The sequence below is a fragment of the Anomaloglossus baeobatrachus genome, chromosome 7 (genome assembly GCF_048569485.1).
Source record: "Anomaloglossus baeobatrachus isolate aAnoBae1 chromosome 7, aAnoBae1.hap1, whole genome shotgun sequence".
Taxonomy (NCBI): domain Eukaryota; kingdom Metazoa; phylum Chordata; class Amphibia; order Anura; family Aromobatidae; genus Anomaloglossus; species Anomaloglossus baeobatrachus.
In genome coordinates this window covers 72,964,020-72,988,419 of record NC_134359.1, presented here as the reverse complement: position 1 = coordinate 72,988,419, position 24,400 = coordinate 72,964,020, and the positions used below count along the sequence as shown (strand labels likewise).

Below are 24,400 nucleotides of genomic sequence, written 5' to 3'. Positions count from 1 at the left end.
TATATAGACTCTGTGCCTCATCCAAGATGGAGGACACCAGAGCCAATCCGCTGCCAGAACGACAGGAGTGACGTCATGCTGGCCTATCACCGAGCAAGTTGTCACAAGCACATGACCAGCGACCAATCGGCATAGAAGGTGTCAGAGACATGTGACCTCGTGTCAGCGATGATGTCACCCGCACATGTGCAATGGCTCCAAGATAGGACTTAGTCTTCAGTGCTCGCACATGTGCAGTAGCAAGAAATCTGGACTTAGTCTCCAGCACTCGCACATGTGCAGTAGCAAGAAATCTGGACTTAGTCTCCAGCGCTCGCACATGTGCAGTAGCAAGAAATCTGGACTTAGTCTCCAGCGCTCGCACATGTGCAGTAGCAAGAAATCTGGACATAGTCTCCAGTGCTCGCAGCAACCGTAACAGACACCAGCCAAACAAAAACCCTTGTTGCCTCCCTCCAGTGTCTGATGTCCACACCAGGTGGGGCGGAGCCAAGCGGTTGGCCCCACCCACCGATGAGTTCACAGGCCTGGAGGTGGGAAAAGTGACAGATAGAGTTTGGAGTTTGAAGTGAGAGGAGCAAGTGTCGCGGGCGGGGAGGAGGGTGTCAGCACACCGCGCTCACCCCTTCTGCTCGGGTCCGGTGGCTGCTCAGTGGTGGCTCGAGCCGTGGGCCGGATCCCGGGGGTTTCTCTAGCGGCGCTCCTCGCCCGTGAGTGAAAAGGGGGGGTTTGGGGTGTTGGGATAATGTCCGTGACGCCACCCACGGTTGTGGTGATTGAGTGTACACCACCGCTGCTCTATGTGGAGGTCCCGGGGATGGTGAGGCGGAGCAGCCAGTTGTTGTGTTGTCCCTCCGTGGGTAGGGGTTGGTGATCCCGGGGCCCAGTGGGGTGCAGGGGAGCAGGGGCAGCGCTGTGCCTTGCGGCACGAAAGTACTCACTCAGCCAGTAAACACGACACAGTTCTCGGTAAACAAACGGCTGGTTGGACGGGTCCCTCGGACGGTTCACGGTGCTGCGGTTCCCTGCAGTTAGCGGTGACGGTCTCTTCGCTGCACCTTTGAAATGTTTGTTTGGTAGCGATGGATTCCCACCGGTTACCCGCTCCCCGACTGCAATCTGGGCCGGAGGAGCTCCACACTTTGCCCGCAGGCGCCGGCCCTGGGAAACTGGTGCCTTGGCGGTGGCGGTGTTTCCCCGTTGTGGTTGGACCTTTGCCGTCAATCAGGACTTGCTTGTTGGGAGATCTACGTCCCCTTCACTAACGGATTTAGCAATTTACAGCGACTCCAAGCCTTGCTGGGATCCGAAAAGCCCCTGCTCTGGTGCTGACTGCCCTTTGTATCCGCTCCAGACCACCGGGCACACAGCCAACGGGGTCCTTCCAGTAACCTCCAGACAGTCCCACTGCAGACCTTCACCGCCGTCTGCTGACCTTGCTGACTCCGTCTGGGCACACAGCCACAGACCAACTTCAGGCTTTCTGTCACTTCACTGCTGTTTCACTTCACTCTAGCTCCCTCCTGAGCTACACTCTGTTGTTTCTCCTTTCACTTGGTTGTTTACTCCGCTCTAGCCCTCAGCTAGACTTCACACTTGCCCTGCCTGGGCTCAACTCGATGTTTGCTCAAGCCCTGCCTGGGCTAATCTGCCTGGTACTTCCTGCCTCCAGGGCTGTGACCTCCTAGGTGGGCGGACACCAACCGCCTGGCTCCACCCCCTGGTGTGGACACCAGCCCCTGGAGGAAGGCAACAAGGATTTGTAGGTTAGCTGGTGTACCTGCAGGGAATGTGGGGTGTGTGTGTGTTGTTGTGACCTGTGACCCCTGGCTTGCCAAGGGCGTCACATTCCCCCTTAGCAAAACGCAGACCGTCCTCGGGCTGCCCGTCCAACACCGGTTTTATTTTCCTTTTTGTTTTCTGTAAAGTAAAAGGTATAACATAATACGGTAAAATACATTTTTAATAATAACTCTTCCCAAAACGGGAGGCACATCACTTTAACGTTGCAACGGTGTACGGTTACGGTTTCCGCTCTCTCCCACCCAAGTAACCTGGCCCTGATGCTGCCCCTAAAGCCCAGGCAGCACCCCTTGACCCACAGTCCAGCACACGGTACCCGAGCGGGATCTGTCCTTCCCTCCAGAGGGTAGCCACCGGTCCTTTTGGTGGCTGGGCCCCAGCCTGCTCTGCTCAGGGCCCTCCCTCCAACCTGCCTCTCCGGAGGCGGCCTGCGGAACACGGTAACGGTACCCAACATATTTACATGCCACTAACGTTTGTGGTTGCCCTGCAAGTTCACGGGCTTGTCCATGGATAGTTCCCATGCATTTTTAAACGGTCCCCACGGGGACAACGGTGCCGGCTCCAGCCGGTTGCTAATCACAATAAATCAGGTAACTTCTTCGGTAATTTCACTTATCATCTTTTCCAAACAAACAAACAATCTTAACTCGGTACTGGTCCCAACGGGGACGGTGCTGCGGGCATCCACTGCCCTACTCCGGACTTCCAGGCTCCAGTGCTCCTTCCAAGGGAGGGGGCGCGGCGCTTGCTCGGGCCTCTGGGCTGCCCTTCAATGTAGCGTCCAGCGCAAACCACCCCCGCTCCCCAAAGAACCACGTGTACTGGACAATATCTCCCGGCATCAGATTACGGCCAGGATGCTCCTCAGGCAGGTGGGCATTCACGTCCCGCCGGGCTACAAAAACTTCGGCCTCCAGGCCCGGTTCGTATATGAATCCGTAGCCCCGGCGGACATCAAACCGCCTCACCTGCCCCACGTACAACGGTCCTCGGGCACGGGAAGTTGCCTGTCGGAGGTGTTCTTTCTCCCGGATCGCTCTGGCCACCAGTTCGGCCTTCTTCCACTCCCTCTCGGCGATCTCCAGGCCCAGCGGTACCGGCGCCCTATCCCAATACGGCGCTGCTGCCGGCGCCGGCGCACGGGTCGGGCCCCGCGGGACATCCAGAACGTTACCCACCGTCAGGAAGGTGGGCGGCGTATCCCGCGGTGTCATGGCCTTAGGCGCTGCCTTGCAGCAACAACCCGGCGCTGCCTCAGCCGAGGTGTGGGGGATGGGCATAGGGGCTTTCCGCTGCCGGGCCTTCCGCTCGGAACGGGTCATCTGCTCCGGCTCGGGGGATGTTTCATGGGATGCCTCCGGTTCCACTTTCGGCGTCTTCCACGGTAACACCTCCGGTGTGCCGCGGGCTCCGGCTACAGGTCGGCCCGCTTGGGCGGGGACGCTGGGTACTGCTACCGGTTGCGGTGGTAGCAGGCCTAGTGGCGGGGTCACGGCCTCCGGGACGGGTGGCGAGGGAGGTAATGGGGGGAGAGGGCTTGGACCGGGCCCCACAGCCGCGATGACCGGCCCCTCAAGGGCATCGGGACGTGGGTCACTCACCCTCCCTTTCTCCGCTTCCTCCTCGCGTCTCCGCACGGTGGCTACAACGTCCGCCATGTCGGCCTCCCACTTCTCCAGGAGGAGCTGCATCCTGACCTGCAGCCTTTGGTAGAGCTGCGCGGTTCGGATTTCCACCCACGCCGCGGTTCCAGGCGCGGGGCTACGGTGTCGCGGGACGGCATCCACATGATGGTTTCTCTTTTTGCTTCCAGGAACGGTATGTTTGCAGAGTCCTGGCGTCCCTGCTTTTATAGCCGCAGCTACATGCGGTCAGCCGCCATCGCGTCCCCCTTAGCTCTTTCTGGCCCCTCCTCTTTCGGGGCGGGGTCTTGGCCTTCGCGCCTCTACTGCTCGAGAAGACGCTCGAGCGGGAACTTTTCGCGCCAAAGATGGCGGCTTCTGCAATTTTTCTGCCGGATACCTCCGGCGGTAACAAGGCGCACCTTTACCAAACGGCAGAGCGGTAGGATCCTGTTCGTGACGCCAAGTTGTCGCGGGCGGGGAGGAGGGTGTCAGCACACCGCGCTCACCCCTTCTGCTCGGGTCCGGCGGCTGCTCAGTGGTGGCTCGAGCCGTGGGCCGGATCCCGGGGGTTTCTCTAGCGGCGCTCCTCGCCCGTGAGTGAAAAGGGGGGGTTTGGGGTGTTGGGATAATGTCCGTGACGCCACCCACGGTTGTGGTGATTGAGTGTACACCACCGCTGCTCTATGTGGAGGTCCCGGGGATGGTGAGGCGGAGCAGCCAGTTGTTGTGTTGTCCCTCCGTGGGTAGGGGTTGGTGATCCCGGGGCCCAGTGGGGTGCAGGGGAGCAGGGGCAGCGCTGTGCCTTGCGGCACGAAAGTACTCACTCAGCCAGTAAACACGACACAGTTCTCGGTAAACAAACGGCTGGTTGGACGGGTCCCTCGGACGGTTCACGGTGCTGCGGTTCCCTGCAGTTAGCGGTGACGGTCTCTTCCCTGCACCTTTGAAATGTTTGTTTGGTAGCGATGGATTCCCACCGGTTACCCGCTCCCCGACTGCAATCTGGGCCGGAGGAGCTCCACACTTTGCCCGCAGGCGCCGGCCCTGGGAAACTGGTGCCTTGGCGGTGGCGGTGTTTCCCCGTTGTGGTTGGACCTTTGCCGTCAATCAGGACTTGCTTGTTGGGAGATCTACGTCCCCTTCACTAACGGATTTAGCAATTTACAGCGACTCCAAGCCTTGCTGGGATCCGAAAAGCCCCTGCTCTGGTGCTGACTGCCCTTTGTATCCGCTCCAGACCACCGGGCACACAGCCAACGGGGTCCTTCCAGTAACCTCCAGACAGTCCCACTGCAGACCTTCACCGCCGTCTGCTGACCTTGCTGACTCCGTCTGGGCACACAGCCACAGACCAACTTCAGGCTTTCTGTCACTTCACTGCTGTTTCACTTCACTCTAGCTCCCTCCTGAGCTACACTCTGTTGTTTCTCCTTTCACTTGGTTGTTTACTCCGCTCTAGCCCTCAGCTAGACTTCACACTTGCCCTGCCTGGGCTCAACTCGATGTTTACTCAAGCCCTGCCTGGGCTAATCTGCCTGGTACTTCCTGCCTCCAGGGCTGTGACCTCCTAGGTGGGCGGACACCAACCGCCTGGCTCCACCCCCTGGTGTGGACACCAGCCCCTGGAGGAAGGCAACAAGGATTTGTAGGTTAGCTGGTGTACCTGCAGGGAATGTGGGGTGTGTGTGTGTTGTTGTGACCTGTGACCCCTGGCTTGCCCAGGGCGCCACACAAGCACTTGGGTGTCTGGGTTTGTGGCCCAGGCACTGACAGCAAGCTTGGCAGACGGTGGTGGCCGTCTGCAGGAGTGGTGAAGCAACCCGGAACTGTAGGAGCGGGGTCATGCGTTGGCCCGCCGGTACCGACCGGGGAGCGAAGTGAAGCCAGCACACACAGGCAGGGCCATCGGACCCCGACCAGGCTTGGAGCCGCCGACAATAGTCAAATCCGAATGTGACCGGAACACCAGGGGTTTCCTAACAACCAAAGACCCGATAGAAGGCAACCGCCCACACCGTGAGGGTATACAGCTACCGCCTAAGGCTAGAGACCCAAGGGCCAGCATCTGCGGGCAAACGGGCTCCTCCGGCATCTATCCACCGGGGAACGCGCTACCGTTGGGGATCCATAGTAGTCAACTAAGAACATCAAGGTGCAGGGAAAGACAGCCGCCATCACCTGTCCGGGTAGAGACACTGTAGCCGGCTGCAGGACCCCTGCATCCAGCCGTTTGGTTTACCAGAGACTCTATCATTGACTGCCTGAGTGAGTACCCCAGTGCCATCCGGCACCGCGCCGCGCTGCCCCTGCAACCCTGCATCCCAGCCATCCTGCCTCCCCGTCACCTCACCGGGCCCCGGGACCACCGACCCCTACCCACGGAGGGGGAAAACAACATCCCAGCTGCTCCCTAACATCGCTCCTGGGATCCCCGTCACCAGCAGCGGTGGTGCCCATCTTCACCACAACCCATGGGTGGCGTCACGGACTAAATCCCCCAAACCAACCACCCCTTTCACTCACGGGCGAGGAGCGCCGCTCGAGTCCCCGGATCCGAGCCACCGAGCAGCTGCAGCAGCGCTGGACCCGAGCGTTAGCGAGCGACCAGCAGCGGCGGTGTCCTCCCCGCCCGCGACAATAACATCTAGTTATGTTTTTAGGCCATGAGCACACGTTGAGTATTTGGTGCGTTCTTTAGCTCAGTATATGTAAGACAAAACCAGAAGTGAAAGGCTCAGAGGAAAATTATAAGGCTATGTTCACATGTTGTGTGTTTGCTGCAGCAAAACCCTGATTTCTTGACAGTAACAAAGCTGCTTCCAAAACGCAGGGGTTCTTTTTACATTTTTTTGTTGCGTTTTTTGCCTCTGTTTTTGGTGTCAATTGTTTACAGTGCATATTTAAATAAAGTTAGTTTTATTCAACACAAAAGCAGCAAAAATGCAGTGGTTACGTTTTTGCAGTGTTTTCTGCATTATCTCATTGCTTTTAATGGTGAGAAACACTGAAAGAGTTAACACCCTGCTTCTTTCAGAAACGCAGCAGTTTTTCATTTCAGTCAGGAAAAAAATCAATTGTGTCAATGAAATTTCGGAAATCTCCTAGTTTTTGCTGGTACTGTAGAAAACAGCTTATAATTTGCATAAGACGCATGGAAAAAAACACAGCAAAAGCACAACATGTGAACATAGGCTGAAAAAAAAAAAATTGTGCACCACTTCTGTATTTTTCACCCACTTCTGGTTTTGACTACAAATACTGAGGTAAAAAACTCACCAAATACTCAATGTGTGCACATGGCTGTATACAGCTGTCATCTGCACATAGGCCTCATGGACACATTGAGTATTTGGTGAGTTTTTTACCTCAGTATTTGTAGCCAAAACCAGGAGTGGAACAATCAGAGGAAAAGTATAATAGAAACACGGGCACCACATTTGTATTTATCACCCACTCCTGGTTTTGGCTACAAATACTGAGGTAATAAACTCCCCAAATACTCAGCGTGTGAATGTGGCCTAAGTCTAGAGTCACACTTGCGAGTGACTCACATGTAATACGCGTGAGTCTTGCATCAGTATCACCCGGCACAGCCACACACTTTCCGGACAGGAGCGGGTCAGCTTCATGTATTTCTATGCAGCTGAGACACTCCTGTCTCCTGAGAGCAGCGGGCTGTGCCGGGTGATGCGATGCAAGACTCACACGTATTGTAATACGAGTCACTCGCAAGTGTGACTCTGGACTTAGAGAGATTCATGTGTTACCACATGCCTGGTATTTCAAGCTTTAACCACTTATAAGATCTCTGCTTGCTTTTTGCAAATGGAAATCTGACCTCAGCTTCTATTCTCAAATCTACTGGAAATAGCCAACTGGAATGTGGAATAGTAAGGCTGTGTGCCCATGATGAGTTTTTTTCTGAGTATTTGACGCTGTGTATTTTCGCTTCATCCATAAACGCAGTATCTTAGGCTACGTACACACATTGAGTATTTGGTGAGTTTTTTACCTCAGGATTTATCGCGAAAACCAGGAGTGGGTAATAAATGCAGAAGTGGTGCCCGTGTTTCTATTATACTTGTCCTCTAATTGTTCCACTCCTGATTTAGGCTACAAATACTCACGTAAAAAACTGCACCAAATACTCAACATGTGCATGTGGCCTAAGAGGCAAGTGAAAGCTGTCCTACCCACTGTGTTTCTTTTTTTACTCAAAAGGGTTTTCCCCACTAAAATAGTTCACTTTAATCAATAGATCTTAGAATAACAATAATTTCCATAATTGGATGAGTTTAAAAAAATGTTCCTGTGCTGTGATAATCTTATATATGTGCCCCTTCTATGTACTGTGTAATAGGCGTGTCTGACCCTATAGGGATATGAACTGATCATACTACATCTCCTGGGTCGGGGAGGATGTAACAAAGAACACAAATATTACGGCACAGGATCACAAATTATTTTTTTTTCAGGTAAAACATTTTTAAAAACAGGCAGGGAAATGTTTTACCTCACAGAAAGAATCAGCTGTGATCCTGTGCTGTAATATATCTTTATACTCTTTTGCTTTCTCCCCTGCCCAGGAGATGTGGTATGATCAGACCCTGCCCCTGTACGGTCAGACACAGCCATTACACAGTACATAGCAGGGGCACATAAGATTATCTCAGCACAGGGACATTTTTTTTTTAAAACATCCAATTGTAAAACTTATTATTATTCCAAGATCTATTGATTAAAATTAACTTTCTTTGTGGGGACAACCCCTTTAATGTAAACTGACCTGCGGTTCGTGTTTCAAATTCACAACATGTCAATTTCTCTTGCGTCTATACTGAGTTTTATGTGGAAGTTTTCCCCATAGATTTGCATTTAGATGCGCTATTATTATTGTTTATTATAGCGCCATTTATTCCATGGCACTTTACATGTGAAAAAGGGGCATACATAGACAAGTACAATAATCGTGCACAATTTAAGGAATAGACAGGTACAGGAGGAGAGAAGACCCTGCCTGCGAGGGCTCACAGTTTACAGGAGGAGAGAGGACCCTGCCCATGAGGGCTCACAGTCTACAGGAAGAGAGAGGACCCTGCCTGTGAGGGTTCACAGTCTTCAGGAGGAGAGAGGATCCTGTCTGCAAGGGCTCACAGTCTACAGGAGGAGAGAGGACCCTGCCTGTGAGGGCTCACAGTCTACAGGAGGAAAGAGATCCCTGCCTGTGAGGGCTCACAGTCTACAGGAGGAGAGAGGATCCTGCCTGTGAGGGCTCACAGTTTACAGGTGGAGAGAGGACCCTGCCTGTGAGGGCTCATAGTCTACAGGAGGAGAGGACCCTGCCCACGAGGGTTCACAGACTACAAGAAGAGAGAGGACCCTGCCCGCGAGGGCTCACAGTCTACAGGAGGAGAGAAGAACCCCTGTCCGCGAGGGCTCACAGTTTACAGGAGGAGAGAGGACCCTACCTGTGAGGGCTCACAGTCTACAGGAAGAGAGAGGACCCTGCCCACGAGGGTTCACAATTTACAGGAGGAGAGAGGAAAGAGGACCCTGCCCATGAGGAATTACAGTCTATAGGAGGAGAGAGGACCCTGCCTGTGAGGGCTCATAGTCTACAAGAGGGGAGAGGACCCTGCCTGTGAGGGCTCACAGTCTACAGGAGGAGAGGACCCTGCCCGCGAGGGTTCACAGACTACAAGAAGAGAGAGGACCCTGCCCGCGAGGGCTCACAGTCTACAGGAGGAGAGAAGAACCCCTGTCCGCGAGGGCTCACAGTTTACAGGAGGAGAGAGGACCCTGCCTGTGAGGGCTCACAGTCTACAGGAAGAGAGAGGACCCTGCCCACGAGGGTTCACAATTTACAGGAGGAGAGAGGAAAGAGGACCCTGCCCATGAGGAATTACAGTCTATAGGAGGAGAGAGGACCCTGCCCGCGAGGGCTCACATCTTACAGGAAGAGAGAGGACCCTGTCCGCGAGGGATCACAGTCTACAGGAGGAGAGAGGACCCTCCCCACAAGGCCACACAGTCTACAAGATAGGCATATCTATTTTCTTGCACATTTCCACCACCGAAATGTGTAAAAAATGCATATAATCCACACATAAGTTTTGTCAAAGCCAAATATCAGAAACTATCAAAAAACAAAGCTGCTTTATTTTAAACATGACCTCTGATATTACAACTCAGTTTCATTTACCTAAATGGAGATAAACTGCAGTACCACACACTGCCTGTAGGCTAGATTGGCGCTGTTTGCCATGAAAAGAAACAGACACTTTTTTTTTTTTAATCCTGTAATCCCGCACAATCCATTTAACTTGTCCTACATTATTTTTTTTTCTTTGCCTAATATTGTATTTTTTAATCTTTTAGGTTTTCCAAATCGACCAAAATGTCTTAAAGTCATAGTTAACCCTCGCAGCCATAAAGGAGAAGCGTCCAATGTGTATTCCCGGCACGTTGCGCCTCTTTTTAAGCTCGCTGACATTCAGACCCATGTTACAGGTAAGTTTGTTTTAATAAATAAATCAGCTGAATAGAGACAGAAAATATTGCTAAGCAACCAAGACAAGCTGAACTTTCGGCTAATCCCCACCGGCTTTCAGCGGCAGCATAAATACAGTAAATCAGGTTACATACCCAATATTAATATATCTTCTCATCTCCTGTCTTCTTCATTCGGAGACATATTCCCATCATCAGTAACTGTAATCTATCAAACACTACATTAATATCAGTATTATATATGTGCTATCGGATACTGAGTTTTTATAAATACAGTACCTTTTTAATTTACCGTTGCTTATCCCATGTTGTAAAAAGAACGTAACCTCACTTATGTGTACCTGTCCTCAGGGCCGTATTTACCATTAGGCACCGGAGGTCCGGTGCCTGGGGCGGCGGGTCGCGGAGGGCGGCGCCAGGGGTGAGAGTAAAAAAAAAAAAAAAAAATATTTTTTTAAATTTCCCTCCTCTCCCCAGACCCATTACTAAAACCGGAGTCTTTGCGGGGGGATGTTAGTTGGTGGTACCGGAATTAATTTTTTTTGCGTCTTTAAGACGCTAATACATATCAACCTCTGTACCTGCTCCTTGAATGCCGGCACTTCCGGGGTCAGGAGCTGTAATCAGCTCCCTGACCTGGCGAGCTTACTGATGACGTCACTGGCAGCGCAATGAGTTAACCTCACCGCTGCTGGCGTCTCTGCAGAGCACCACTAAGGAGAGGAGGAGAAGTCACCGGAGCCGGGAGGTTAGCGCTGTAGAGCCGAAGATAGTGGTGGTAGCCGGCGGGGTGTAATCTGCATGGGGCAGGAGCAGCTCTGTGTAGGAAAAGGCTGTCCTCATGGGCGCAAAGTGACCTGTTGGTCTGTTCTTGAAAAAGAAGAATCCAGAGAAGTCCCAAACAAATAGTAGAAGACATAATAATAATATTCCTATAGCGCTGTTAATTATATAGCGCTATACATACATTGGGAACACTGTCCCCATTGGGGCTCACAAACTAAGGTTCTATCAGTATGTCTTTGGAGTGTGGGAGGAAACCACAGGGAGAACATACAAACTCCTTGCAGATTGTGTCCTTTGTGGTATTTGAACTCAGAACGCCAGCAGTGCAAGACTGCAGTGCTAACCACTGAGCCACCGTACCATACAAACATCATACAGATGTGTGTACATCTTATTGTATATACCAATTATAATATTGTGTTCTTCTCCCTATGCAATCAAAAAAATTGTGACCGGTCAAGGAATGGGATCTGCAAGACTTCTAAGGGAAGGTGTCCAGGGGTATCTGGTACCAAAATTCAGGCATCAAATTAAAAAAATAAAAAATATTTAACTATTAAATATCATAAAATGTGGTTCTAAAAACTCTCCAACTTTTTACATAAATTAAGAAAAATAAATTAATTTAGTTAAAAATAAATGGGGGAAAAAAAAGGAACAAAATGGATAGATAATCAGATATTAAATATAAAAAGGGACATGCAGATGTAGACCCTTTGAATCCTATATATTTCATCAGGTGGGACCTCTATAGACTTGTGTCTTTTTAGCACATTATTATTATTATTATTTATTATCATAGCGCCATTTATTCCATGGCTCTTTACAAGTAAAAAGATTATACATAAAAATCAAGTACAACAATCATGAACATTACAAGGCACAGGGCACAGACAGGTACAGGATGAGAGAGGACCCTGCCCGCGAGGGCTCACAGTCTACAGGGAATAGGTGAGGGTACAATAGGTGAGGACAGAGCTGGTTGCGCAGTGGTTTAATGTTCCTAGGGTTATTGTAGGTTGTAGGCTTGTCGGATGATCAATTACTAGGTTTTTGTTATATAATCTGAGAGCAGCATGATGTTTAAGTTGAGACCCTGATTCAAGTGATGTATCACTTACTGGGCTGTGTTGCTGTTTCCATGAAATCAGTGTTTTATCAACAGGAAATTATCACTACGGGACTAACTTCCTCGTGACTCCTAGTCAACAGCTCTGTGTAACCCCTCCTCCAACACTCATTAGCAGCTTCCTGTCAGTGTACACAGAAAGCTACCAATCAGTTGTGATGGTGGGATTATACAGAGCTCAGCATTCAGAGAACTGCTAAATCTGCAGCAGAGAAGACAGCTATTTTATCAAAGGTACAGCATGCAGAGCAGCAACTGGAATCAGGGTCTCTGTCTCTAGATCATGCTGCTCTCAGATTACATAGCAAAAACCTGGTGACAGATTCCCTATAGAGGGGTATTCCCTCCGTTGCAGTTTGTTTTGTTAAAAAAATGGCTTTACCTGTCCTCCGCAGGATCAGAACTGAATCTCTGCCCTGTATCTGTGATTGCCTGCAATGCTGACTTCACATCGACAGCGCTGCAGCCAATCAGTGACCTCAGCAGGCAGAGACAGTCAGCTCACTGATTGGCTGCCATGCTCTCGACTTGGTAAAAATAGTGCAGACAATAATATATTTTGGGAGCATTGGCAGAGACTCAGTGCTGGACCCAGGGATGGTAAGAAAGGCACAGGTTTTTTTTAGCTTTTTTTTTTTTTAAACACACTAAAGTTGGGGAAGAGGGGTTTTCCGAAACTGGGAAACATTTTCAAGTTCTGGGTGATTTGTAGTCATGACAAGACCTTGAGCACTTCTCATGATCCTCAAACTATTCCTGGACAATTATTGCAGTGCAGCAGAGGACTGGCCAAGGCTTCTGCACCATGTCAAGAGACGCTCTACCCTTATGGGGTGCTTTTCCTATTGTGCATCTTGGTGTCACCTTTTCCCTGTTAAATGACATCATAATGTATAGTAAGCTGTGATCCACTGACACATTTCTTAACGTCTTCAGCCTTATGCGTTCCACAGCTCTTCTGTGTAAACAGACTGACCTGGGTAGACTTTCACCCTGGTAGGACAGCCCGAACTAAAAACGAAAAGTTTCAGGGGTTCAAGAAATGCAATGTTTATTGTTTCCAAGAATCTCCAGTGTTTATAAGAGTGTTTGTTTGTTTTATACCCTAATGAATGTAGGTGTTCTATACATGTATCAGACCCCAAGTGCATAAGGTGCCCAAGACCCTGTCATTAGTTCAGGGTTATCATTCCAGTGACCACAGATGAGCCATTAAACCTTCCTTTTGTTTAATGTTGAAGGAAACCCCTAAACATGTAAGATCTAACTACACTGAGATTCATCTATGACTCCATGAGAAAGATATTACAGATACCCCAGGGTAACACAGCACAGGCAGGAAGATATAACGATTGTAACTGATCTGCTCATAATCTAGGAGAATATAAATCTCTCAGCCAAATGTTTTACCCCATCAATCCCCATATGTACTATGCCCTGTTTTAAAGGACACCTTACACCTCTGAGATGATCACTATTATTCACTGAACTAGAAACACTTGGGACTTGGGAGTGACATTACACAAGTTCCAAAGCCTTTATGATATTATTATTATTATTATTATTACAATATAATTATAATATAATAGTAATAATAATAATAATAATAATTATTATTATATTTTTAATTACAGTATAAAATAATAATAATTAAAATACTTCTATAATAATACTAATATTTAAAAATAAAAATAATGTAATAATAGTAAAAATAATCATAATTAAAAATAATTATAGTGTAAAATAATATAATAATTAAAATAGTTTGAAAATAATGATGATAATAATAATACAATTATTATTATTATTATTATTACTGTTACAATATAATTATAAATAATATAATAGTAAGAATAATAACAATAATAATAATTATAATAATATTTTTTAATAATTATAGTATAAAATAATAATAATTAAAATACTTCTATAGTAATAATAATTATAATATAATAATATTTAAAAATAACAATAATGTAATAATAGTAAAAATAATCAAAATTAAAAATAATTATAGTGTAAAATAATATAATAATTAAAATAGTTTGAAAATAATGATGATAATAATAATACAATTATTATTATTATTATTACTGTTACAATATAATTATAAATAATATAATAGTAAGAATAATAACAATAATAACAATTATAATAATAATATTTTTTAATAATTATAGTATAAAATAATAATTAAAATACTTCTATAGTAATAATAATTATAATATAATAATATTTAAAAATAACAATAATGTAATAATAGTAAAAATAATCATAATTAAAAATAATTATAGTGTAAAATAATATAATAATTAAAATAGTTTGAAAATAATGATGATAATAATAATACAATTATTATTATTATTATTATTACTGTTACAATATAATTATAAATAATATAATAGTAAGAATAATAACAATAATAATAATTATAATAATATTTTTTAATAATTATAGTATAAAATAATAATAATTAAAATACTTCTATAGTAATAATAATTATAATATAATAATATTTAAAAATAACAATAATGTAATAATAGTAAAAATAATCAAAATTAAAAATAATTATAGTGTAAAATAATATAATAATTAAAATAGTTTGAAAATAATGATGATAATAATAATACAATTATTATTATTATTATTACTGTTACAATATAATTATAAATAATATAATAGTAAGAATAATAACAATAATAATAATTATAATAATAATATTTTTTAATAATTATAGTATAAAATAATAATTAAAATACTTCTATAGTAATAATAATTATAATATAATAATATTTAAAAATAACAATAATGTAATAATAGTAAAAATAATCATAATTAAAAATAATTATAGTGTAAAATAATATAATAATAATTAAAATAGTTTGAAAATAATTATGATAATACAATTATTATTATTATTATAATTATTGTTATTATTATACAATTCATATAATAGTAATAATAATATTTTTTAATAATTATAGTATAAAATAGTAATATAATAATAATGAAAATACTTTTAATATATATTATTATTATTGTTATTATTATTATTAATACAATAATAATACTAAAAATAATAATTAAAGATTATAATATAAAATAATAATATAATAGGAAATTAAAATATTTTATTCTTATTATTATTAAAAATAATAATAATAATAATAATAATAATAATAATAATAATAATAATAATAATAATAATAACAATAATAATAATAATAATTTATAGTATAATAAATAAAAATAGCAATAAATAATTATTATAATAATTGTCGGCTGCAACTTTTTATCATTTGGAGAATAACTACGGTCATGTTGTGAGTGTGATTTTATAAGAAGAAGTTGTCTGCATTTTGCATTTGCTTTACATGGAGCTTCGAATTCCCCATTCACTGCAGAGTTCTAATTTTCAACCTATTCATTTTGTATAATGAATAAGAAAGAATATTAGTATTATATATAAAAAGTATATATATATATATATATATATATATATATATATATATATATATATATATATATATATATATGTATATATATAAAATTGATTTATTCTAATGATTTTATTGGAAATATTCTCACTTTCATTATGACTTGGCCTGTGCATTTTCTCCCGCTCGGTACATCACAGGTTTGATGACTGTGACACCTGGTGGCCAGAGCAGGGCGATGAAAACTAAAATCCCTGCCTGTGCTGCAACTAACAAGATTTTATTTTATTTATTTTATTGGGTTTTTCTAAAAGAATTTTTTAAGTGGCATTTGTAGATTCTAATGTAAATGGAGGCACTTACAAATAAAGTTAATGAATACATTTTGCCTGCAATCCTGGACGTAGCCATATGTAAATAATACATCTTCAGATAGAATCTAAAGTCCTTGGAAAGATGCGTTCACAACAGATGATATCTTGTATCAGCAGACATAGTGTTTACATACAGCAAAAATTTTCAAGGGATCAAGGGCAAAATTTGCATGTACTGCTATATTGATTTTATGACCTAAACCTCTTGGAGAAAAAAAAAAAGCTGTCAATGCCACAGTATCAACAGTATCAACAGATAAGTGTGGGACAGAGTAAGACAAATCGAAATGAAAAATTTAATAAAGAATATGGCAAACTATTTTTTTTTTAATTTATAGAACTGATTTTTATTTTTTTATATAGTTGGCATCTTTTATTCTATTTGTAGTTTTAGTAGAATTGAGAAAATCCCTCAAATTCAATTTGGCAGAGTAGCTCAGTTCACGGTGGAATATTCAATTTCTACCAAATAAATTTGAAGAGAATCAAATCTGCAGGGAAGGGGTTAAATTAAAGATAAATTTTCATGCAGTCTTTCATATATCTGTCCTGACACCGCTGCTTCCCTCTTGGTCAACCAATCATTTACAAAGGGGTGTTGCTCATAGGCTAATAATGCAGAGCAGCCTAAAGACACCCCCCCAAGGATCCTGTTAGCCACACAACCTAAAAAAAAAAACTAAAGAATTAGCACTAGATAAAAAGATCTGTATCTCCGGAACCACATGTTAGATTTAGAGAGAATAAGAACCAAATTATTCATTGGAGTAGTAGAAATAAAATATGAGCAAAATCTAGTTACTTTTAATTTCATGACAAATAGTCTTTATGATATGAGAATGATTGGAGTTTATCGGGCAGCACGGTGGCTCAGTGGTTAGCGCTGCAGTCTTGCAGTGCTGGGTCCTGGGTTCAAATCCCACCAAGAACAGCTTCTGCAAGGAGTTTGTATGTTCTCCCCATGTTTGTGTGGGTTTCCTCCCACACTCCAAAAACATACTGATAGGGAACTTAGATTGCCAATGTATGTAAAGCACTCTGGAATTAATAGCGCTAAATAAATAAATATGAATATATTTAGAGATAGAAGTGACTGTCCATAGTAATCATTCAGATCTTTGCTTTAGGCAGTGTTCACAACAGTATTGGATCGCAATGAGGGTGGCTGAACAGTTGAAATCCGCTCTGTAGTGGAAGAAATCCCAAATCCTCAAGCTGATGGATGATCATGACCTTTATTTGTCAATGCTTTTCAGAGATAATTCTCCTTCTTCACGACATAAATCATAAAAGATGTGATTTTGTCCTGAAGAAGGAGAATTATCTCTGAAATGTGTTGACAAATAAAGGTCACGAAAATCCATCAGCCTGAGGTTTTGGGATTTTTTCCATACCAGAGCGGCTTTCAAGTTTTTCATCCACTTACAATGAGATTTTCCACTTGGGGGTTGCCACAGCCATACTACACACTGCTATAGTGGTCATGACTTCTCACAGCCACATAAGGTGGGCCTTCCTACTCCACTTGGAGCTTGCTAATATTTCAGATAAGACCCAATCTGCGCTTCTCTTGTCTTTACAGCTATCTTTTATTTTTCACACCTGTATTGGAGGCACTGTTAAGCCTTAGTTTCAAAGATACTCAAAAACACTGTGTAAAATAGCTCAGCGGCAGTGCTATATTTTATTGTAAAGTGAAGGGATGGAACCCAAATGAACCGTAATATAGTTGATAGGGTCGATTGGATGTCATGTTTGATATCACACTGCGTTCCTCTCCTCATTCAGTGGTCCTGTCGGGGCTTCCATCCAACCCCCCCATTCTGGCGTATGCACCGACTGGGCCATTGACTATAATGGTGTAGACTGAGCTATTGTGTGCTCTGTCGTGTGTCGCGGGCGGAGGGCACGCGCTTGCCACGCTCGGGTCTGGGGCTGCTGCTGCTGCTCGGTGGCTCGAGCGGTGGACCGGAACCGGGGACTCGAGCAGCGCTCCTCGTCCACGAGTGAAAAGGGGGTGGTTTGTTTAGGGAGATAGTTTGTGACGCCACCCATTGGTCGTGGTGATAAAGGGCACCACCGCTGCTGGTGACGGGGATCCCGGGAGCGATGGTAGGGAGCAGCTAGGATGTTGTCCCCTCCGTGGGTAGGGGTTGGTGATCCCGGGGCCCGGTGGTGTAACAGGGAGGCAGGATGGCTGGGATGCAGGGTTGCAGGGGCAGCGCCTCGCGGTGCCGGATGGCACTGGTGTACTCACTCAGGCAGTCAATGACAGAGTCTCTGGTAAACCAAATGGCTGGATGGACGGGTCCCGCAGCCGGCTGCAGTGTTTTTGTGCTCTCCCCGGATGGCTTATGGTGTCTGTCTTTCCCTGCACCTGTTAGAATGTTCTGACTCCTGTGGTTGCCCACCGGTAGTCCGCTCCCCGGTGTATAGGTACCGAAGGAGCCCGTTTTGCCCGCAGGCGCTGGCCCTTGGATCTCTAGCCTATGGCGGTGGCTGTATATCCTCACGGTGTGGACTGTTGCCTTCTGTCGGGTCTTGGTTTTTGGGAACCCCTGGGGTTCCGGTCACACTCGGATTTCACCGTTGTCGGCGGCTCCAAGCCTAGTCGGGGTCCGATGGCCCTGCCTGTGTGCTTAGCTTCACTCCACTCCCCAGTTCGGTACCGGCGGGCCACCGCCCGACCCCGGTCCTACGGTTTTGCAGAGGTCCACTACCTCCTGCAGACAGCCACCACCGTCTGCCAACCTTGCTGTCAGTGCCTGGGCTCCGAACCAGACACTTGCAGTTACTGTCCTCTCACTTTCACCTCTCAAACTGAACTCAATGCTTTTCCCGCCTCCAGACCTGTGAACTCCCTGGCTAGGCCCCACCTGGTGTGGACATCAGACCCTGGAGGGAGGCAACAAGGGTTTTTGTTAGACTGTTGTGACTGTCTAGGGAAGGGTGTGTGTGTGTTGTTATGTCTGTGACTACCTGGCTAGTCCAGGGCGTCACACGTGCACCTTTTTTGGGAGTATATGCCTATTGGAGGCAGACATCAAGATGTTGTAGACTGCGTCTGGGTGTCTGCCTCCAATATTAGTATACTCTCGAAAATGGTGCACGACAGAGCACAAGGTGACTCCGTCTGCACTATTATAGTCAGTGGCGACCCTATTGGCGCATACATCCGAAAACCTTTTTCGGGGGGTTCAAAAGATAGCCCCGACGGGACCACTGAACGGGGAGAGGAATGCAGTGTGAAAGTGGCCTAAAGTTCACATGTCCTGTAATTATATCAGATAATGAATCTTGCAGAGATCCATTGGCAAAATGATTTCTGCTGGATCCGCTTTTTTAACATGGGAGTCTATGGAGAACGGATCCGTTAACAGATTGCTATTTATCTTCCATTTGAAATGGATCCTGTAAGAAAAAAAATGGATCCGTTAAAATTGCAAGAATAATGGATGACTAAATAGCAATCCGTTAATGCATCCGTTCTTCATAGACTACCATGTAAAAAAAACGGATCCAGCAGACATTAGGTATTTAACAACAGACAAAAAAGTTGTGTTTGCACAATTTTTTTTCCAACGGATCTCTGCAGGATCCATTCTAACGAATGATTCCTGGATAGGTGACCTCAGTCTAACAATTTTCTTTAATGTAACCCCATGTTTTGAGAGGCAGTATGGCCATAAAACTAAATAAAAAAAGGAAAAACAAACATTTTTTCTTAAATTGTTGTCAAAAGACAGACCCAAGATAATCTTTCTTTATTATATTTAGAGATTTTACTGTCTACGACTTCTATAATGATCACAAATAAATTCTGTGTAAACGTTATGAAACTAAATATACAGTGCAGACCAAAAGTTTGGACACACCTTCTCATCTCTAGAACAACTGTTAAGAGGAGACTGTGCAGCAGGCCTTCATGGTAAAATAGCTGCTAGAAAACCACTGCTAAGGACAGGCAACAGGCAGAAGAGACTTGTTTGGGCTAAAGAACACAAGGAATGGACATTGGACCACTCGAAATCTGTGCTTTGGTCTGATGAGTCCAAATTTGAGATCTTTGGATCCAACCACCGTGTCTTTGTAGAAAAGGTGAACAAATGGACTCTACATGGCTGGTTCCCACCGTGAAGCATGGAGGAGGAGGTGTGATGGTGGGGGGGTGCTTTGCTGCTGACAATGTTGGGGATTTATTCAAAATTGAAGGCATACAGAACCAGCATGGCTACCACAGCATCTTGCAGCGGCGTGCTATTCCATCCGGTTTGCGTTTAGTTGGACCATCATTTATTTTTCAACAACACATTGACCCCAAACACACCTCCAGGCTGTGTAAGGGCTATTTGACTAAGAAGGAAAGTGATGGAGTGCTATGCCAGATGACCTGGTCTCCACAGTCACCAGACCTGAACCCAATCAAAATGGTTTGGGGTGAGCTGGACCGCAGAGTGAAGGCAAAAGGGCCAACAAGTGCTAAGCATCTCTGGGAACTCCTTCAAGTCTGTTGGAAGACCATTTCCGGTGACTACCTCTTGAAGCTCATCAAGAGAATGCCGAGAGTGTGCAAAGCAGTAATCAAAGCAGAAGGTGGCTACTTTGAAGAACCTAGAATATAAGACACATTTTCAGTTGTTTCACACTTTTTTAAGTATTTCATTCCACATGTGTTAATTCATAGTTTTGATGCCTTCAATGTCAATCTACAATTTTTAGAGTCATGAAAATAAAGAAATCTCTGAATGAGGAGGTGTGTCCAAACGTTTGGTCTGTACTGTATATAAAATATTTTTAAATCCCAAAAAGTTAGAAATTAAGGCAAAAAAAGCAAAAACGTCTCCTTCAAAAGGGTAGAAAATATTAATGAATAAATATTAATAAATCTGATATTTGAGCCTATGTGACTTTTTCACTGTAAAATGTATCATTGTCATTAATGATCTGTCCTGGTTTCATTATGAATAGATATTTTTTTTTACTCAAATTACCATAGTACCCTGTTTAGAATACCAAAAAGCCCCGTAACTCATTCTTATACCAGACCCCAACCATGAACAGACAGGCATGAAAGATTTATGTAATCTTGCATATAACGATGCACATTCTTACACAAAACATCCATCTGTAAGTGTCATGTCAGTCAAGAGGAATCTTTGATGGTTGGTTACAGCTGTGGAGCCTCTTCTGGCATTGCTGCCCTACAAAATGCTAAACGTGGTTGCGCTGCTCTCTGCCATCTGCAGCTTGGCTTTTCTGTTTTGCTCTGGCATTTTATATGATGCACGGGGCATCACGAGAGGCTCAGATGACAATATAGAGTGACAGATTAATTTGCTCTAGAGGGTACATATTCTGGTATATTCTTGTGCCACCCTTCTTTTTGAGCTTTGTTGCAATGTTACTGGTATTTGGCTTTTTTATACTGTTGTACTTGCTCACTATCAGGTTTTATATAAAATACTGTGTATTGGTAATAAATCACTCCATTTCTCATGATTAACTAATCATTACTATATAATTTACTAAATACAACATGTAATATTAGACATTTATTTCTGGGGCAGGGGACGATTTCTGTCCATAATTTGTGCTGGATCTAATATTGATATGGTTTCTGTAATGCCTGGCTGGATCTACACACTCAGACGGGCTGTATGGACAGGCTAGAGGGAAGCCACTCACCAAGCAGGACCCCTAGAATCCTGAAACCCTTTAACACAGGGCCCAAGGTGATCACTACCTGTGGAAGGCAGCAGTCCGAAAGAGTAGTAGTCAGGCAGGGTCAAACCAGGAATTGCGGAACAGGGACAGAATCGGCAGGCAAGGACGTAATCAAAAACAAGAAAAGGTCAAATCTGGATTGGGCAGCGAGGTACAAAAACAGCAGGCAGGAGACGTAGTCAGGAAACAAGCGGTAATCAGTACACGAAATCACAGAACAGGACGAAACAGGAACCAGAATTTTCAGAACTATCTCTGGCAGAGGTCAGCAGACAGGAGGGGCATTAAAAAGGGTGTGGTGTCTTCCCATAGCTGTAGCTGAATGATGGTACTTCAGCTGGAAGATACCCGCCACCTACAGTCAGCCAGTGGCAATACAGATCCCCAGGAAACCTAGACCAGTGCATGAGCGGAGCCTGCGCCCACCGGCGCCACTGGCATTGACTCCTCTCCCATCACCAGCACTATCCACGGCAGGAAGATGGCGTCACCTGGCGATCGGAGTAGAAGTCGATGGAGCGGACTCCGGTGGTGACGTAACAGGTTTCCCATTTAGTGCCTGAATACAGTAAACAATTAGTAACTTTTAAACTGTCAAACTAACACCCAACTGCCAAATTGGTAATCTAGGCAATTTTTGGAGCTGCGTTTTCATTGATCTGGACACTAAGTGGGAGATTTAAGATATATTGGTTGGCACAGAACTTGCATTATCATTACATTTTGACAGTATTTAATTTGTTTTAAAGGGGAACAATCAATTGCCAGAAATTTGTAATTTTTTACTTGGTTTAAATTCCATTGTTCCACTGAATCTGAGGTTACTTTTCTTTTGTTCTTGTGCCTCTCCTTTCTGGAGATATCACTCCCTTGTCCTTGTATGTACATTTAGTATTTTTATTAAATTGGGTGTGGTGCTCAACAACTCTTTTCTTGGGAGTCTTCTTAGGGACCACACATATTTAGTTGAAAATATTACATTTATATACAGAGAGGCGCAGGAACATAAAATTTAAAATGCCAGATTAAGGAAAACTGCAGCATTTATACCATGAAATAAAATACATATTTAGGGCATGTAACACATCCTCTTTAAAAAGAAACTGTTAGCACAATTTTGTAATGTATAGACATGCTGTAATACAAATTAAATTGATACCTTAAGTTAAAAAAATCCACTTTGTTGTTCTTCAATCAGCATTTGAAGATTTCTGCTAATTCGATTTTGGTGCACAGGGGCTGGACTGTACTCTGGGTCTTCTTCTCCCTGTCTATGATTCTCTGGCCCCTCACTGCCTCCGGTCTGTGAATGACCTGCCTTTTCTTCTTGAAATCTCAGCAGTGACGTGTCATTCATAAACTGGAGGCAGCAGAGGGGCCAGGGAATCACAAACTGGAGGCAGCGGAGGGGCCGGGGAATCACAAACTGGAGGCAGTGGAGAGGCCGGGGAATCACAAACTGGAGACAGTGGAGGGGCCGGGGAATCACAAACTGGAGGCAGTGGAGGGGCCGGGGAATCACAAACTGGAGGCAGAGGAGGAGCCGGGGATTCACAAACTGGAGGCAGTGGAGGGGCCGGGGAATCACAGACAGGGAGGAGAAGACCTAGAGTACAGTCCGGCACCTGTGCACCAAACTCTAATTAGGACAAAATGTAAATGTTGATTAAAGAAGAACCACAAGATGGATTGCTTCACAAAAGGTATCAATGTAATCAGTATTACGGAGACATTATATCCATGTAATTTTATTCATAGCAGCTTGCAATGGTATAGAAAAAAAAAGAGTGGTACTTTAATTGCCTGTTGCTCCAGATTCAAGGTCAGGTCTGCAGCCAATCACTAGATACTGTGGTAATGTGGGTAAGTTTGGTCACAGCTGCTGTCAGTGATAGGGGCCACTTAACAAAGACCAGTAGGAGATCAGTGAAGTGTGACTTGGAAACCATTAAACCTTCATGCTTCACATTATTGCTGTCATTGATACTAAACACAGAGTGGAACTTGGTATTCAGTTTAATGGTGATGTTTACATTCTGAACACTAAAGCACTTAGTGGTCTTATTCTGTAATCTTGTGTGATCTATTGCTTCAAAGCTAAATTGGTTGGCTCTCTTCACCTCTCATTTTTCAGGCACGCCAAACATATAGCCAAGAGTAATCCCCAATATGTACTCCAACTCTTATGCACCCGCGATATTGCAAATACATGTATCTTTGGTATATGTTGGGTTGCTATATGATGGTATAATATTTTAATTGTATAGAATACCATGGTCTACCAAGTTTTTTTTTATCCAGCAGGCACAGTAAGAAATAGTATATTACTCTACAGTATATTTTTTTTACCGATTGGTGTGAATTGCCAACAAATGTTTTGTCGGGGTGTCAAGTGTGTGCCCACTACAGTGTTGGGACTCTTGCAAGAACTCCATGATTTGCTGTCCCTCTGTAATTCCTTATTTGACAAATGGGCATTACTAAATGTGGGTATGTCTCTACCCAAAAAGGCTCATTCAGACATCAGTGATTTTTCAACCCCACCCTCTCCGCCTCAAAAAAAAAATAGTCTAAGTGTCATCAGGATTTCATCAGAGTTTGGTCAGCATCAGTTTTTACCAACAGAGTTTGGGCAAAGTTTTTAATGTACGAAAAAAGTAGAGGTTTTTTAAGCTATGTTCACACGTGGCATCTTTTTGTCAGTGCATCTTGAGTGCATCTTGGGTGCATCAAAAATGCAACGCAACAAAAACACACTGCGTTTTTACTGCGTTTTGCCCAATGAGTTTTTAAGTCAAATCTACTAACTGGAAGGACTCAAAACTGCTGCAAAAACGCAGAAATAATTGACATGCTGCATCTTCAAAAATGCAGCCAAGATGCAGCCAACAAAAGAGGTCCAGTGTGGACAGCAAAATAGAAATCTGACAGACTTTGCTGACGGAAGGAAATGCATGTGTCGCGGGCGGCGGGGCGCTGCGCTCGCTAACGCTCGGGTCCGGCGCTGTG

At 44.4% G+C, this 24,400-nt stretch overlaps 1 protein-coding gene across 2 annotated transcripts in view; it reads left to right on the top strand.

Annotated features, from left to right (window-relative positions):
- The window catches only part of CERKL (CERK like autophagy regulator), a 161,731-nt gene that overhangs the window by 98,848 nt on the left and 38,483 nt on the right, over positions 1-24,400 (top strand). For both annotated transcript variants that reach the window (XM_075317409.1, XM_075317410.1), the window contains exon 3: positions 9,810-9,941. In XM_075317409.1, the coding sequence (XP_075173524.1) occupies positions 9,810-9,941 (132 nt within the window). The remainder of the gene's footprint in view (positions 1-9,809; positions 9,942-24,400) is intronic.